This window comes from Condylura cristata, unplaced genomic scaffold (genome assembly GCF_000260355.1).
Source record: "Condylura cristata isolate star-nosed mole 26May11 unplaced genomic scaffold, ConCri1.0 scaffold00037, whole genome shotgun sequence".
Classification (NCBI taxonomy): Eukaryota; Metazoa; Chordata; class Mammalia; order Eulipotyphla; family Talpidae; genus Condylura; species Condylura cristata.
In genome coordinates this window covers 9732957-9751281 of record NW_004567138.1, presented here as the reverse complement: position 1 = coordinate 9751281, position 18325 = coordinate 9732957, and the positions used below count along the sequence as shown (strand labels likewise).

General features: G+C 38.0%; 2 protein-coding genes across 3 annotated transcripts in view; both read left to right on the top strand.

The window, feature by feature from the left end:
• The window catches only part of TDP2 (tyrosyl-DNA phosphodiesterase 2), a 14047-nt gene extending 4486 nt beyond the window's left edge, over positions 1-9561 (top strand). The window contains exons 3-7 of the mRNA XM_004693321.2: positions 1523-1696; positions 2391-2482; positions 4233-4351; positions 6081-6251; positions 8672-9561. Coding sequence (XP_004693378.1) covers positions 1523-1696; positions 2391-2482; positions 4233-4351; positions 6081-6251; positions 8672-8956 — 841 coding nt within the window. The 3' untranslated portion in view covers positions 8957-9561. The remainder of the gene's footprint in view (positions 1-1522; positions 1697-2390; positions 2483-4232; positions 4352-6080; positions 6252-8671) is intronic.
• A 2312-nt stretch (positions 9562-11873) lies between these two features.
• KIAA0319 (KIAA0319 ortholog) overlaps positions 11874-18325 on the top strand; it is an 85447-nt gene continuing 78995 nt past the window's right edge. Inside the window, exon 1 of one of the 2 annotated variants that reach the window (XM_004693320.2) lies at positions 11874-12030. The gene's annotated coding sequence lies outside the window, so the exon portion shown is untranslated. Of the gene's footprint in view, positions 12031-12093; positions 12310-18325 lie in introns of those variants that run through there. The other variant, XM_012732945.1, reaches the window with a different exon arrangement.

Here is an 18325-nt window from a genome sequence, read left to right as displayed (position 1 = left end):
CTCCCCTCGGCAGTGTACTTCCTTGATCTGCCTGTTCTGCTCCCCACTCTGTCTCTGGTGAATCCTCTCACCCTCCACATCTCTGGCCTGTACCTGAGTCTGTATGCATAAATAAATAAATCTTTAAAAAAAAAATTTCAAAATCATGGGTCTTGGTGGCGCAAGAGGTTAAGTCTCAGCACTATCAAACTGTAGGCAGCCACTGCAGCAGGAGTTGGATCCCCACCAGGAAGCACATGGCACAGCAGACCTCTTTTGTCTCATCCACTGCTCCCTTCAGCGGTGTGTTTCAGTTAATCCTCCTGTTCTGCTCCCAATTCTGGCTCCAGTGAGTCCTCTCACTTCCATATCTCTGACCTATACCCCAGTTCTTAGATGCATAAACAAACATTTAAGAAATAATTTCAAAATTATGAAAGACAAAGACTAAAGAACTGTTCTTGATAAAAGAAAATTAAGAGACTTGCCTTCTCAGTGCAGAACATGATCCTGAATTAAGACATCAGTGGCACAATTGCTGAAATTTAAAATAGCTCTTTAAAGTACAGTGTCGTATTGCTGATAATTTCCTGACTTGATAATCTAGCTAGGAGACATACACACATACATATATATACATACACATAATGTGTGTATTCTTATTTTTAGGAAATATGTAGAAAAGCTTGAAAGTAAAAAATAGTAAGTATGCAAGATGGTAAACATTGGGAAGTTTGAGGGAAGGGTGTATAGGAATTCTTTTTACTGTTTGTACAATACTAAAAGTGAAATAATTTCCAAATCAGAAGTTAAAATAATTGCATTTATTAAACATAAATAATATGTATACATAAAATGTATACATAATTTATTCTTCTTAAATGTATACATAATTTATTCTTCTGCTCAACTATCTGGGTCTTGGTGGGGGTAGCAGAAAATGGGGTGAGAACGGGCTGAAGCTCACACAGTGGCCTCCTTGATGCAGAAGTCTCAGGGCTGTTGGACTTCTTACTTGACAGCCTAACTTTTCAGAGAGAGTATTCCAAAAGACTTGCGTGTAATCTGCAGGGCTTCTTACGACCAAACCGCAGGAACTCCAGCATTGTGGTTTCACTATATTCGATTAGTAAATCACCAAAGACCATATTCAGGGATAGGAGGATGAGACATCACTCCTTAATGAGGGGAATAAAAGGAATTTACAACATTATTTGTCTGTCAGTGAGATCTTATTTCAATTAAGATTTAAAGTGGGTCCAAACAAATTTGGAAATGTTACATTATTTACTATAACTTAATTTGGAATCACAATTTATAAAATCATTTTACTGACACATGTCATTGAAGAATATTGAGCTGGCTTAAACTGTGTAAATGAACAGAAGTTTGGATAAGACAGTAAGAATTTTCCTTCCCTCAGTCTTGTAACTTTTATTTGTCTATAAGCAATACTGTTGTACCTCTTTTAAAATACTAACAACTTTAAATTAACTGGGTTTTAGATTATTTACAAAATTGTGTTTCATTCTGATCTTGCCAGTGTTGACTTAACCAGTGAAGAGACAACTGATTGCAGTAGCTCGAAAACCAGCACATCTGACAAGATTCAGCAGGAAGATGGCAGCATGCTCTCTGTCCTTACTTGGAATATTGATGGACTAGACCTAAACAATCTGCAAGAGCGGGCCCGAGGGGTGTGTTCCTACTTAACTTTGTAAGTATTATCACTTCATTTATGGTTACTGTTTTTGCAATTCCAGCTGAAATAATTTCAAAACCAGAAGTTAAAAGAATTGCATAATATAGCTTACCTACCTACAGACAGGATAGTAGTTCAGAGTTAGGAGATTTGGAATCAGACCTTAGCTCAAAATCCAACTCAGAAGAAATATATGAAAGAATTGAGTGTCTTCTAGAGCAGAAATATGATTTGGGGTGAAGAGGGCACACTAATTTTTGCTAGAAAACTCCGAGTATTATTATTGATTCAACTTGTTATTTAAAATTGCTATGAAAATAAAATTACCAAAAAGACGTATATTTGTTACATATTGACTCTGACCTTGGACAAGTCACTTAAATTCTCTTGTGCTTGTCCCCATGGGCAGGGTTGAGACAGTATTAAACTGTAGGACCATTATAGGCTCTTATTTTTTCTGTGATTCCATTTTTTTTAAAGTGTTGTCACATGTATGACTTTTCACATATTTGATCTTTGCAGAGTTACCATGTTAAATAGCATGGATCTTGTTTTGTAGTTGCTGAAGATCAGTATAAATATAGAATATAAGTGTCCAAGAGGGTAATTGATTTGTGTTTATTTTATGTTGCAGAATTTTCCCCATAATCTAGATAACTGCAAGTGGAATGGTGTACTTGGTGTTTATCATAAATTTATTTTTAATTAGGTACAGTCCAGATGTGATATTTCTCCAGGAAGTTATTCCCCCATATTATAACTACCTAAAGAAGAGAGCAAGTAGTTATGAGATTATTGCAGGTAAAAATTTTCCTATTTTGTCTGTCGTTTTCTTTGATTGAAAAGTCAATGAACGAGAAATCAATGTTAGCCTCTTAGAGCACAAACAAAATAAATTTGAGCAAACTAGGCTAGACACAGGATATTAACTATGGGAAAGTGTGTTACTAACTTAATGTATATTTATGAAAATAACGTATATTTATATTTGTGAAAAGTTAATTGAAATGAATGCTTTTCTAGGAAAATACAAGTTGCCAACATTTGAGACATTGAGTAGCTTTTTTATGAAATTAAATTGTTTAAAATTTTTAATGTAATACTGCATTGTGGTTATGCTTATTTTTTAAATCATTTTTTTTCCTGTTGTTCTTTTTCTAGATTTTTACCCTAAATGATTTAATTTTCATTTTTTTCTGTCTTGGGCATCGCTATCTTGTTTATTTCTACCTGTTTTTCATTTAACGTACACTTTGGCCGCCTTTCATGATTTTTTTTTTTTTTAAAGATTTATTTATTTGTGCATACAGAACTGGGGTATAGGCCAGAGGTTCAGGAACGGCGAGAGGCTTCACCAGAGACAGAGTGGGGAACAGAACAGGCAGATCGACGAAGTACACTGCTGAGGGGAGCAGCGGGCGGGTCAGGAGAGGTCTGCCACGCCATGTGGTCCCTTCCGGGGCAGGCGGGAATTGAACTCATGCGGAAGCGGCTTTTAGATTCTCAGTGCTGTGCTTTAACCCGCTGCGCCACCAGGGAGGGCCCGCCTTTCATGATTTTTAACTCTTGCCTTTGACTTCCACTTTTACATGGTATGCAATTTTAAATTTGATTTATTCCATTCCAGAATTGCTAAGAAGATTCTGTCTTATCCTCTGCTTTTCTTTCTCTCTTTATGAGATCACTTTTCTGGATTCGTTTGGCTTCTCTTCAGCTTTGGCTCTCATTTTCTGACTCCTATGCTTCCCCCCTCCTTGGTTTATTTCCGCAGTAGACACAATAGCTAATCTCTTTCTAAAAAAGTTTCGTGAGCAGTGATGATTTTTAACCCTAGCATATTTGGAATGCCTGTGTTCTACCTCATAATTTGTTGATAGTTTGGCCAAACATAGATTTCTGGGTAAAGGTCCTTTCCATAGAATTTTTAAGACATTATTTCACTGTTTTCTAGTTTCCTTTATTAGTGATGATAAAGTTGATGCTTTTCTGATTTCTGTTTTTTTCTTTCCTCTTTGGAATCACTGAGGGTCTTTTAAAAAATATTTTGGTCTGAACACATCATAAAAACTTTCAGCCTGGAGGTTTGTAACCTTCAGTTCTGAAAAATTCTTTTTTTTCTCTTGTTCCTTCCTGCCTCTTTCTTGGCCTTTTTATTTTTCTGTTCTTTTCTCCTTTTCACTCCTTTTAAAAATTCATTTACTGTAATTTTCCTGGTGCTTCTGGAGTGTGAAGTAAATACTTATCTATTTACCCCAGTTTAAGATCTATCTTCTCTGTCTTGAAATTTCTCAGATTTTCTTTTTTGACTATTTTTGGTACTTAATGAGAAATCATTTTTATTTTTATATTTATTCCATATTCCAGTTGACTTTTGGAAGGGGGCAGGTAAACATAGCAACTTGGTTGATTATATTCAATTGTGTTGAAATAGTTTTAAGATGTAGAGTCATTTCAGTATCTGTATTTGTTTGTTATAAAATCTTCAGTAAGGGAATTTGTGATAAACTTCAAGTATTCTTTCTGCCTAAATTCTTTTCCACAAAATTTGAAGGTCATGAAGAAGGATATTTTACAGCTATAATGTTGAAGAAATCAAGAGTGAAATTTAAAAGCCAAGAAATTATTCCTTTTCCAAATACAGAAATGATGAGAAACCTTTTGTGTGTGCATGTAAGTAACTTTTTTAAATGGATTTTTCAGTAAACAGAATGATAGTGTTTATAGTTTGTTGGTGATGAAAAAAAAAAACTAAGGGGGGGATAAGTTGGGTAAAAGGGATTAGTTATGTGGTAAAGTATGGAAATGAACATTCAGTGGTATCCGTAATATATACAGATGCTGACTTGTAATAATGCCCACCTGAAACCTATATAATGTTATAATTCAGTGTTACAAAAAATTAAAAGAGAAAGAACAGTTGCCTTTAGAGAAAAATCTGCACTATACTATAAATTCTTTTAATAATATTAAAGAATTTAATAAGTTAAGCTTTTACATGGACAGCCTATAAAAATAAAATCCCTGATCCATTATATGTTTTCCTAAAGATGTGTGAGTTTGCTAATATACCACATTTGCTTTGCAAAGTATTTTGAAATGTATTCATTGGACATGGTGCATTGTACAAAGTCCATGTTGGATTCTCACACTTATGAAAATTAGTGAAATAGATCTTGTTTTCATAGAGCTTATAAGTTAGCAGGGGGGGTGTTGCATTTATACTAGCTAAAACAAACAAAAGGCATAAATGCCATGGGAGAGGTGCTATTGAGGGATAAAGGAGAAATGACATAGCTAGACTGTTTACAAATTTTATGAACGGCCTCCTTGGTGACACAAGGGGTTAAGTCAGCACAATGATCTATCAGCAGCCACTGCAGCACCTGTTCGATCTCTGACCAGGGTGCTAGCCCTGACCAACATGGTGCAGCAGATTCCTGTTTTGCTCTCTGTTCTCTTCAGCAGTATATTTCAGTATATTCTGCTCCCGTCTCAGTCTCTGGTGAATCCTCTCACCCCCTACACCTCTCACCTATACCCTAGTTCTTGTATGCATCAATAAATAAATCCTCAAAAACAAATTACATAAAAAAAAATTGTATTTGAATCAGACCTTGAAAAATAAGGTGTAAGATGTAGACATGAGGAATAGTTTAAACTTTTCCAAGTTGAAAGTGGCAGGTTGTGTATGTGTATATGACTAAATTAGCATTCTCTTCAATTCAGTGTAGAAGACACAGATTGGGGTAGCTAGCGTGAGGGAGGTGGATTGGCCCCAGATTATAGAAAATCGTGAATGTTCTTTGTGGAGAGGAACACTTGTGCGATCATTCAGTTTGGGGAACCTTAAAACCAGTCTTTCCAGCTTGCCTCAGGAGTATACAGACTATTGGGGTAGGGCTCACAGAGCAGGTGCCATATATAGTAGGACTTAAAGCATGAGTGGACCCTTGCTAAGCAGTAGTATTCTTTGGGAGCAGGGTTGGCACTTTATCCTGGATCTAGCAGGATTAAGCATGGCATTGATTGCTTTCACTCTGGTAATCACAAACCAGTCAAGAGAAATTTGCTGATTCTGTTACCAAAGTTATCACTCATTAGTGGTTACCAGATAATCTTTTTTTTTTTTTAATTTTATTTCTTTTTTATTTTATAAAAGTTTATTTTTACATCATTTTGTACATTTTTTTCCCCATCTCAATTGTAATCTCCGCGGGTTTCCCATCACCAAGTCACCCGTGTGCCATCACCCGTGCACTTCCCTCCCCACCCCCCCGTTTTTGATCCTGTTCCCCACTCCACCCCCACAAAATGTCTCTGGTATATGATTGTTCATTATTTTTGTTATTTTCTCACCTGGTTACCAGATAATCTTAATAACAAAATTATCATGTTGCAGGCGAGTATGTCGGGAAATGAACTTTGCCTTATGACTTCCCATTTGGAGAGCACAAGAGGACATGCCAAAGAGCGAATGAACCAGTTCAAAATGGTTTTAAAGAACATACAAGAGGTTCCAGAGTCTGCTACCGTCATTTTTGCAGGAGATACAAATTTAAGGGATCTAGAAGTGAGTGATAATTCATCTCAGTTTTTATAGGCAGATTATTGCTGTGGAAACTACGAGCTTCCTTCTGTCCAAAGTTGTTAAAATAAGGGCCTTCATTTGCTGAAAAGTGCTATGTGACCTTGCAGATCCAATTCAGTAAGTACTTTACTTAAGCTCTGTGATACGCCCAGTATTGGGGGAGCAGAGGTAGGAGATCTTACATTATTGGGGGAAAACATAAATACTGCATATGAAACAGACAACACAAAATCAAATGTTGCTGAATTTGCATTGATTCACAGGAGTGGAAAGAGAAAATAATGAATAGAAGAATTTAGAAAAAAGGAAGTTAATTTGTTGTATTGCATGGTGAGAACAGAACAATTTGAAGTTTATGGTTGTCGCTAACTCTCTTCCGATGTCTGTTCTCTCCTATCCCCACTACCACTGTGTCCAGGATGGAAACAAAGTCTCTGCTTTTAGTACATTAGAAAAGATTGAAAATTTTCAGGACTTAGTGTAGATTGGTAACACATTAAATGGGTTTTCCTACCTAGCCTTTTCCTCTCATTCTGGCTGAGCTCACATTAGATTGAAAGTGAAGTGAAATGGCGCAGAGTCTCTTTATTTTCACTGCACAAAACTCCAGGAGTAGAAGAAATGAAATGGAAGAGGAAAGCATGTCAGGACTTACTGCCAGAGTGAATGCAGTATTCCCAGTCCAGGAGGTGGTGCCCTTCCCACAGCGATTTCAGATTCTAATACACATTTTAAAAAATCAAACTTACTATTGAACTCTGCAAATCAGAGATAACAGCTATGTTTCTTGTTATGTGGTTGACAGTCTTTTTAAAAAGACTGCTTCTGAAAAAGTGGTGCTGGGAAAGCTGGATATCTTACATACAAAAATCTGAAATTGGATCTTCATATCATATACAAAGTTTACTTAAACTTTGGATCAGAGACCTCAAAATAAATACTGACACTACAAAATCATTGAGGAAAATGTGGAAGCAAGGCAGATTCCTTAGCTATGACAACAAAAGCACAGGCGACAAACTTTCAGAACTAAAGCTTTGCATCAAAGGATACACTGTCAGTGAAACAAAAGGGCAGAAATGGAGTGGGAGAAAATATTTGCACATCATATATTTGACAATGCATTAACACTCATATTAGACAAAAAACTGTGGCTTAATGTAAAACAACCTGATTAAAAAACAGGCAAAACATCTAGACATCTTTCTAAAGAAGATGACCGAGAAGTACATCAAAAGATGCGGAGCATCTTGCAATACGTGCTGCAGATAAAACTATAATGGGATTCCACTTCACATCCATAATATAACCTACCAAAGAAACAAAATAATAAGTGTAGGTGCGGATGTACAGACTCCTGGACCCTGGAGTATTGCTGGTGGCAATGTAAAGTGGTGCAGCTACTGTGGAAAACTAGGATTTTCCTAAAATTAAACAGATGATCCCACAATTCACTTCTGGATCCATACCCAAAACTAGTACAGCAGTCTCAAAGAGATGTTTGTTCACTCATGTTCATAAGCAGCATTATTTACAACAGTGAACCTGGAAGCAGCCCAGGTGTAGACTAGTGGATACACAAAGTGTGGTTATCCGTGCAGTAGAATTACCCAGCTTAAGAAAGGGAATGTTGACACCGGCTCTAACATGGGTGAAACCCTTCGACTGCACGCTTGGCGAAATAAGCCAATCACAAAAAGACAAAAGTTTGATGATTCCTTGTACATGAATTTCCTAAAATAGAAATTCATAGCAAGTAGAATGTTGTTTGCCAAGGGCTGAAGGGAGGCCAAAATGACAGTTAATTTTTAAAGGGTGCAGACTTTCAGTTTAGGAAAATGAGGACATCTTGCACAAATGTGGTTGTCCAGTACTATGTGGAAGCACTTGATGCCACAGCACTTTTATACTATGCATATTTTACCACTTTTTAAAAAAATTCTAGAATGTGAATTGGATAAGGGAGAATATTATTAGTAAATCTCAGATAAAAATGTGAAGGCAAGTGACACTGAACCATATAAGTAGCAGACTTCTGAATTTTTAGGCCAAAGAGATTGCAAAGAGTTTTGCCTTCTTTTCACTTGGGTTTTCAACCTCCTGAGTTTTCTATGACGCCCAGATAAGAATTTGTGTATAAAACAAGCAAAAAAAAGAATCTGTGTATAGTAGACGGAGGGATGAATTCCAGACTCTTGGGTATCAGTAGCTTTGTATTATCTACCAATTACTATGCAGCAAAACACTTTAAGTTACAACATATCTAGTTGGTAGTTGGTCATTAATAAATAATTTGCAGCTTCCAATTTGAAATGTTGCATTTACACATGATAACAGTATAAAGACACCTTTTTAATTTAGGGAAATGAAGACAGAATCTAATAGTTTCTTTTTATTTGCAGGTTACCAGATGTGGTGGTTTACCCAGCAACATTTTAGATGTCTGGGAGTTTTTGGGCAAACCTAAGCATTGCCAGTATACATGGGATACAGAAATGAACTCTAATCTTGGAATATCTGCTAAGTGTAAGCTTCGTTTTGATCGGATATTTTTCAGAGCAGCAGCAGCAGAAAATGGATACATTATTCCCCGAAGTTTGGACCTCCTGGGTTTGGAAAAACTAGACTGTGGTAGATTTCCTAGTGATCACTGGGGTCTTCTGTGTAATTTAGATGTAATACTATGACATGCTTATCATATAAAAGTTTAAAATGTTCTAAGTAGTTTTGTTCTGGATTTTTGCAAATATAATTTCTACCTGTTTGGAAAAGTTAGATTCAGTATAACAGAATTAATATACTGGGTCACTCTTAACACAAAAAGCTACTGTGCTTTTATTTTGTGAATTGAGTCCACAAAATGCAGAACTGAATATCAGTGTTTATTTAAATTAAAAGTAGACCAAGCACTGAGAGTTATGAGAGGCCTCTTAATGAAAGGGTGCAAAGACTGTCAGCTTTGACTAGTGGTCTTAGCTGCATGCTGGGTTTCAAGCAGGATCAGAGCCTCTCTGTGGGCTAGTTTTATATTTGATTTATTTTTTAAATCACACACTAAAGATGATAATTATTTTAAATAAGATTTCAACGGAAGATGATTAAAGTCAGGTTTATAGTGGTACTGGACTTTTTTTTAAAGAGAAAAATAAATGTGTAAAGAGAGAGCCACTTAGTTTTGCCACTTGTAAAGTAATTACAAGAAACTAAAGAGCACTTTCAAATGTGCTTTTAAAAAATTGGGTTTTCCCATAAGAAATGAACTTTAAATAAAGAATTTCACTTGTTTGCTTTAGTATGTGTTTGTGCCTATTATGGGATTAAGGTTTTTATATTGTTTCTTGTTCTAGTGCTGCTACTTCATGTTCATGTGGGAGAAAAATAGCTTTGTATGTCACTTCTCACCCTAGCTAAGAATTGCCAAAAATATATTGAGACTTCCTTAGTATAAAAAAAGAAAGCCAGTGGAATAATTAGAAGGCAAAGTGGCAGAACCTTATTTTTATCAGGAGTGTCAGAATTAACAACTAAAAAATCTAACAAATGCAACATTCCCATTTTAGTGACAGTGGAAAGGTTTTTTATGTTAGTCATAGTTTTAATCATTAAAAGTAATGAATTACTATTAATATCTTATACATCACAAAAACACTAGAAAAGGATGTTTTTGGCATAAGTTGATTATTCATTTGGAAGAATAAGAAACCAGCCTCACCTCACTTTGCCAAAATAGAAAAAAAACAGTAAAAGGTAAAATATAAACTATGTAATCATGTTGATTAGAGCAAGGAATTCTCAAGTTGTTTCAAAACTATGAAGAGTACCATTTTCTTTTCTATCACCCAAGTATCCAAGTGAAGGACCTTTCCAATCACTGCCTATAGTGACAAAATTAGAAACAAGTTATACATGAATGACGATGATTGAACCACTTGTAGTTGGTTTCTTGGGCAAGGGCAAACATACTTAAGCAATGAAAGAATTAAGGAGATTTGTAGTATCTTGAGATTTTTTACTATATTGGAAAGACTTTTTTCAGTATAATAGATTTTGTACCTTACCTTTCAGTGAAATTCTGCATCAGTTTTATTTTTATAGAATAAGCAACATCTTCACCACTGATATGGAATGTACTGGAACCTTATTTGAACTGATTTTCTCACCTACAAAATCGGATAGTTCCTTGTCTTTTATTGTGCAGCTAAGGAAGACAAATGTTTGAAAGATGAATTAAAAAAAAATAGGTTTCCTTTTATATGTCAAAATAGGTATTCCCTGTAATGGTGCTGAGTTTATAATTTAACCATTCTGGGTTAAGCCCATATATATTAATGTATTTAAAAACCATTATGAACAAGTTTGACTCAGTCAGATTTATGGGTACAGTAAAGAGGGGTACTGTGGAATCTTTAACAGGATGAGATCGGAGGATGTGTTTTATAAGGGTTGGGTTCCCATGGGAGGTTTCCTAGGAGACTCTTGAAATCAGGAGCTTGGTTACTGTTGCAAAGAAAGATAAGGAGAATTGGGTTTAACCCGTTTGAGTGTTCTCAGGAAAGGAAAGTAGCAATTTGGTATCACTGGCTATGGATGTGGAATAGCAAAGCAAAGGGGGCACTCAAACAGGTTTTTTTTGTTTTGTTTTGTTTTGTTTTTAAGTTATTGTTGCTGCAAGTCTTTGGGAAAGTTAATTTACTGTTAATTTTCTTTATCTGAGTCTGTCCTCTTAGCCTCATTAAAGGCAGGGTTGCCTTCTTTATCTAAGATTATTTTTCACTCAGTCCTGGACAAGTTTTTAATTCTTGTAGTGCACATTATCATTTAGTTCCTGTCACCAACCTTTTGTGAGTGCTATGGTTATCTCTTTTATAATTGAGGAGAGGAAGGTTTATCAGAATTACTTTTCTTATCCAAGACCCATCCAAGGCAACTGAGTAGCCTAGTAGGGGATTGTTCTTGACGTCTGTAACTCAGCCCTAAACGCCTGGCTTCATAGTTCTGGGAATGTGTAAGAAATGCCTTGACCCCAGAACAATAAAATGCAAGGAAGGCTAGTCTGCATTTGTTTTCCATGGATTCGCTTATCACCTCCCCCAAGAAATAAATGTCATCTAAATAGATTAGACAGCTAGTTAACCTGAGGACGGGGGCGGGGCTGGGTGGGGGAATGGAGTTGATGTGTTTACCCCAGAGCGGTTCCATCTTCAGAAGGGAAGCAGCACGTGTTCAAAACCTAGTAGGACCCGTGGAGACTCCCGCGGTAGAGGCACGGGACGTGTGTACGAGGGGTGACTTCGCTTCGGGGGCACATTCCCAAAGCGACTTTGACCCAGGTAGTAGGTTCACGGTTTGTGCGTTTGGAAGGGACGTTCAGGACCAATTGACGGGCAACGGGCTGGAGAAGGAAAAGAGCAACATGCAGGCCGCCCTGTTTCCTGAAAGCCGCCCGCGGCTCCCCTGCGATGTGGGAGTCAGTCGCCCGGATGCCCCTTTTAAGAGCTCAAGCTGAGCGGGGCTGGGACGGCTGCCCGCCCACTTCGGAGGATTCGCGTGCGCGTGCGCGTCGCTGTGGTAACCACGGAAAGGCGCTGAATCACGGGCGCGCGCTTTCCTAGCGCCGGCCGCAGCGACCGCCGGGTGCTGACTGAGGTCCCTCGGGTTTGCGTGGCTATTAGACTGGTGCTGACCTGGGCGGGCCTGGCTGGTCTCTCGAAGAGCGGAGCGTAAAAACTGAGGCCACGTTTGCTGTCACTTCAGGAGGGAGGTAAGAATGTAGCTATTGCCTCCACCTGCCGTGGGTTTGGGTTGGAGTCGTTCTGAGGGGCGGGAAGGCGAGAGATTTTGCTCAGAAGGGGCGGTACCGTCTCTCAGAGAGCAAATGCGAGCTTCACGGTGCGAATGCGTGTGTGTGCGTGTGTGTGTGTGTGTGTGAATGCACGAGTGTGTGTAAGGCCGGGAGATGACGAAGAGAAGCAGGTTGGGACAGCAGGTGATGCTCTGAGCCAGCGGCATCCACTGGGATGAGCTTCAGTGTCACCAGCAGGTACAGTGTCTTTACTTTGCAGCGCGGCTGGCAGAGTGATAGAAAGGGAGAGTAGCAAGTCCTCAGGTCAAGGCAAAAACACCAGAGTTTAGGAGGTGAGGTTTTTAAGGATTTTCTAGACAACTAGGAAAGGGCACGACCAGATTGCTGCGCTGATGGCTTCTTAGTAGGGTGGAGTCGGAAATTTTTGCATCTTTTTGAAACCTCATGAACTGCATTTCATAGACTCGTCTTTAAACTTCGCTTGGTAATATGTAATCTTTGCTCTCATTTGCTAAATTCATCTTGTCTCTGTATCTTGTCATAATCTGAAGCTTAAAAACATTTTAATGGCATTTTTCTTCTGCCTGCTGAACTCCCTTCACTGAGTGGATGTTAAGATAACATTAATCAAGAGCATAAACCTGAACTTGAGACTCACCAGCCTTTTAGTTTTCCATTCTATTGATTTTATGGGGACAAGAATATGATATCACACTCATGTTCATTTTTAATTGCTAGTTTATATTCACCTGAAGATTTTTGTGGGGTGAATATCTAAGGCCCCTTTCCCCCCTAGTGGTTAAATAGAACAGATCAATGATGTTTTGATAAAAGAAAAAAGTTAGCTATGGATTTTTGAAGTAAATGTCAACGTTGATTTCTTTATTCCTGAAATATATATTTACTTTCCAAATGTTTCGATTTATTTTAAGAAGACAACTATCGTGGAGACTATCGGCTACGCCAAATGTAAAATTATTTTGTCTCGTTTTTCATACAAATGAAGGACACTGGGGATATCAGCTATAGATTTGGGAGTCATAGAACAGCTGAATTCCTCTGCAAATTGGAAAGGAGAAATATTAACATACCCCAAGACTTTAGAACCACAGGTGCTAGAAAGACCCATTACTGCTTTTCCAAGTAAAAATGACAAGGCAAGGATTTAATTTCCTTTCAGAACAGCAAAAAGAATTTATCCAAAATCTTTATATATTAAGAAGAACGAAGAGCTTCGGTAAATTTTTAATGTAAATGAATGTGTCTGCTGTTAAGTTTTCTTGTCTTCATCATTGTCTCTGCCTGCAGTGATGTGGTTGCCAGGTGGTCAGATGGCCTGGGTTAGGTGCTAGCTATGCAAGTTAGTAGCTGAGTCTCCTTTGGCAAATTCTGTAAGCCCTGTACACCTCAGTTTCTTCATCTGTAAAATAGAGATAATGGCACCTACTTAATGATATTCCTGAAAAGAATTAAATATAAAAATCCAAGTGAGGGCCCTGCCTGGTGGCGCAGCCGGTTGAAGCACAGCACTGAGAAGCTTAAGCCACTTCCGCATGAGTTCGATCCCCGCCTGCCTGCCCCGGAGGAGATCCACATGGTGTGGCAGACCTCTCCTGACCCGCCCGCTGCTCCCCTCAGCAGTGTACTTTGTAGATCTGCCTGTTCTGCTCCCCACTCTGTCTCTGGTGAATCCTCTCACCCTCCGCATCTCTGGCCTGTACCCCAGTTCTGTATGAATAAATAAATCTTTAAAAAAAAAAAAATCCAAGTGAGAACTATCTGTTCATTGCTTGACATATAGTAACACACCAATAAACAGCTCTTACTGGTATTCTTGAGATACTTTCAGTATGTTTCAGAAAATATCTTCATTGTCTTCAAAATATTATAGCACTCAAAATAGGACTATGTTGATGTGACCAAAACTTGTTCTGATTTATATCATAAATCATAAAATGATTCAAGTTTCTCTGTAACAATAACAGATGAAACAAATCAATCAGACTCTTAAAGACATGTTGTCCAAGTAATTATGTTCAATACCCCCAAGGAAGAAAATCATTTTGCTAGACATCTTACATATATCTGGGTGGAAATGGCAACTCTTTCTTTTTTGCAAATCTTAACTTTCTTGAAATCAATTCTTCTCTTAATTCACAATTACCATTTTTCTGTCTCCGTCTAGGTTTGCCTTTCTAAAGTCATCCCTTTGCCCATAGTGGGTGAATGGACTGACAAAATGTGGTATATATGTACACTGGGATATTATTCAGCCTTACAAAGGAAGGAAATTTTGGTACACGCTACAATGTAGGTGAATCCTGAAGATCACACTAAGTGAAATAAGCCAGAAACAAAAGGACAGTGTTGTATGACTCTACTTATAAGAAATATCTGGAATAGTCAAATTTATTGAGACAAAAAGTGTAATATGATTATTAGAACTTAGAGGGACAAGGAAATATTATTGTTTAATGGATAGAGTTTCATTTTACTACTGCTAAGTATTTTAGATATTATATTACTTACCAATATGTTAGTCAACTTTTAGCTTCTCAGTGCTTCTTCAATCTCTTTTGTTCAATTCCCACCAGGATCAGTAGATGGTATCCTCAATTTTACCAGGGGGAAAAACAACCCTATTTCATTGTTACTCTGGAATTTAATGAGCATAAAGTTCTAGGTTCATAGATTTTATCTCTCAGGTCTTTTAGATTTTACTTTCATTATCTTCTGGCATCTTTTGGTTGCTGATGAAAACCTTGATGTCAGTCTAATTTTTGTCTGTGTTAAGATAATCTGTCTTTTACATCTCATTCTTTATGACATCTACTCCTTGTTGTAGGTTCTCTGCAGCTTCATTTCAGGGAATAGGTTTATTTCTATGGGCATAGATTTTTTTTTGCCTTCTCAGAACTTCTTGTACTTTGTAGGTATGAGGATTTATTTTTTGTCTTTTATTGATTCTGGAAAAACCCTCAGGCATTATCTCCTTGCATCTTGTCTCTTTCCAGTTCTTTGTATTCTTTCCTTTTGAGTTATCAGAAGATGTATATTGGATCCTTCATTAATTCATAACTCTCATTCTTTTTTGTATTTCCAACTTTATATTTCTTTGAGTAAAATTTCCTCAGATCCATTTCAGTTTACTGAATTTTAAAATTCATTGGCTTTGGCCCTCCCTGGTGGCGCAGCGGGTTGGAGCACAGCATTGAGAATCTAAGGCCGCTTCTACATGAGTTCGATTCCCGCCTGCCCTGGAGGTGACCACATGGTGTGGCAGACCTCTCCTGACCCGCCCGCTGCTCCCCTCAGCAGTGTACTTCACTGATCTGCCTGTTCTGCTCCCCACTCTGTCTCTGGTGGGGCCTCTCACCGGCCCTGAGCCTCTGGCCTGTACCCCAGTTCTGTATGCACAAATAAATAAATCTTTAAAAAAAAAAATTCATTGGCTTTATTTCTGACTGCACAATTTCTAATTTGGACCTTTCAAACCATACCCTTTAAAAAATTTTATTGTACTGGTATATTGTTATGATTCCTGTCTCAGCTCCTCATTTAAATCTTATTCACCACTTCAAACACAACATAGTACCTCTCAGGTATACTTTGACTTCCAGTTCTCGCTCTCATTTGTTACTTCTCTTATCTCCTTTGTGTTGATTTGTTCCCATTTTTAGGGTTATTCATCTTTACTGGGAATTGTTTTTCTATTGAAGTTCTGTGTATTCTGTGACAGAACAATGACTTTTTTTTTTTTAAAGATTTATTTGTTTATGTATACAGAACTGGGGTATAGCCAGAGGTGCAGGGTTGATGAGAGGATTCACCAGAGACAGAGTGGGGAGCAGAACAGGCAGACTGATGAAGTACACCCCTGAGAGGAGCAGCGGGCGAGCAGGAGAGGTCTGTAATGCCATGTAGATCACCTCCGGGGCTGGGGATGGAACTCTCACTGAAGCCTCCCTCACTGAAGCCACTGGCAGCTTACCTTCGCAGTGCAGTGCTACAATCCGCTGCGCCACCAGGGAGCCACCAGGGAGGGGCCCCAGAACACTGGCTTTCTAAACAGATTTCTGACTGCCTCTTTCTAGAAGCTTAGCTATATGTTAGTAAAGATTTCCTTCTTGTTGGACACACAAATGTTCCTTTTGGCGTGGAAATGGAAGTTATAATTTAGTACTGTATTTACTGTACTGTGAAAACAAAGTCGCCTTGGCAGTCCCACCTCAATGGCGTCATGATGGGGCTCTGTTTTCTCACTATCCCCTCCTCAGATGATTACTTAGTCCTTCCTGTCTACCTACAGTGGTGTTTATCACGTTCTCATAATTATTTATGATGTCAATCCATGTCCACTGCCATTCTTACTACATTAATTTGCTATTGCTGTGGAACAAAATACCACAGCTTAGTAGTTTAAAACAGTACCCACTTAATAGCATTTCCTAGGTTCGAACTAGACCCAAATTAATTTTTCAGTTGACTGCATCTTCATCTGGAGGCTCTGTGGAACAATCTGCCTCCTGATTCATGCAGGTTGATGGCAGATCCCAGTCTTGCAGTTTTGGGACTGAGAACCCCTTACTTGCTGGCTGCTGCTGGGGCAGTTCTCTTTCCCCGAGAGGCTGTTCTGAGGGTGTTTCCACATGCCCCCCGGGTCTTCAAAGCCAGTAGTGAGAAGTTTCTGATATGTCCAATATTTTCTAATTTCCCTTTCTGTTGCCAAATGAAGAAAGCTTGATGTTTAAAAAAGTTTCATATAATCATTAAGTATTGCTCAGACTATCTCTGGATTTAAAGCCAAGTGATTTTATGTGCAAATTTTTTTTTTTTTGCCACGAAACGTGGGCCCTCCATGGTGGCACAGCGGGTTAAACCGTAGCACTATGAACCTATCCGCAGCCACTGAAGCATGATTTTGACTCCCAGCCAGAGACTCACATGGCACAGCAGACCTCTCCTGACCTCATGCCTACTGCTCCCTGCAGCATTGTATTTCAGTCACTCTGACTGTTCTGTTCCCCATTGTCTCTGGTGAATCTTCTCACCCCTTGCACATCTGGCCTGTGCCCCAGTTCTTATATGCAAAAATAAATAAATCTTAAAAAAATTCTTTTTGTCATGAAGCGTAATGTAACCAGGCAGTAACACCTGTGGGTGAAGGTCACAGGGCTCTCTTAGAATTCTGCTTGTCCTTTTGCTGATAGCTGTTTCCTTGACCTTTTTCTTAAGTGGACAAATAAAGCTTGTGTTTTTTTGACAGTCATTGTGATGCTCCTTCTTTGGCTTTGAGCCATCTGGTAATATTTCTTGTACACCTGTCATCCTTTATGGGTCAATATTATTCTCTAGAACCCATACTACACTACCAAAAAAGAATCTGAACAGATTAAATAAGACCTGCTGTAGAATATATCTGACTCAGGGCAACGAGTATTACAAGTTACTTATGTGTGTTATCCTCCTCTCCTTCGTCTGTTGTGTCAGCCCAGATGGTCCCAGTTCAAACCTGCTTTGTTCTTCTATGTTTCCCAACACAGAGCACTGAGTTCAGTTATACAGGTATTAAATAAATGTTTTTTTTTTAAAAATATTTATTTACTTATGCATTCAAGAGCTGGGGTGTAAACCACTGATACTTGGGCGCACTGTGTGGGTCAGCTCCCTGGCTGGGGATTGAACTTGAGCTATAGTGGCTGCTGATAGCTTCATAGTGCTGAGACTTAACCCCTGTGCCATCAGGAAGGCCCAGTAAATGCTTTTTGGACAATACTATTTTTTTCATTTTGTAGGACTTGCAGCTTTTTTTTTTCTGTATTATGTTTGATAACAGTACATTCCTTAATTGACCCCAATGCATTTTGCCCTTACATTTGAAATTAATATTGTAGTTTCCCTCCTCTTTTTCTTTTTACTGTTTACATTATTTGTTTGTCTTGTGAACATTCATTTAAAAGGTAATTCCTATTTTATTGCTTTTTTATTCCTAGTTATTACAGAGTAAAACATAATAAAGTATCATCTTTTTTTTAATATTTTAGGTGACTTTTTTTTGAGTATTAAAAACCTACCATGGGTTTTAATTTCCCAAATACCTTTGCATGTTTTTGCCTGTTTATTTCTTGCAAATGAATTTTATCAAGTACTGTAGAACATTCTGTGCTATTAAATTAGCTTTTGTTTCTTTGTTAACCTACCAAGGTGTTATTTTTTAAAAGCTTTTTCCTTCCAAGTTGAAAAAGGCTTCACT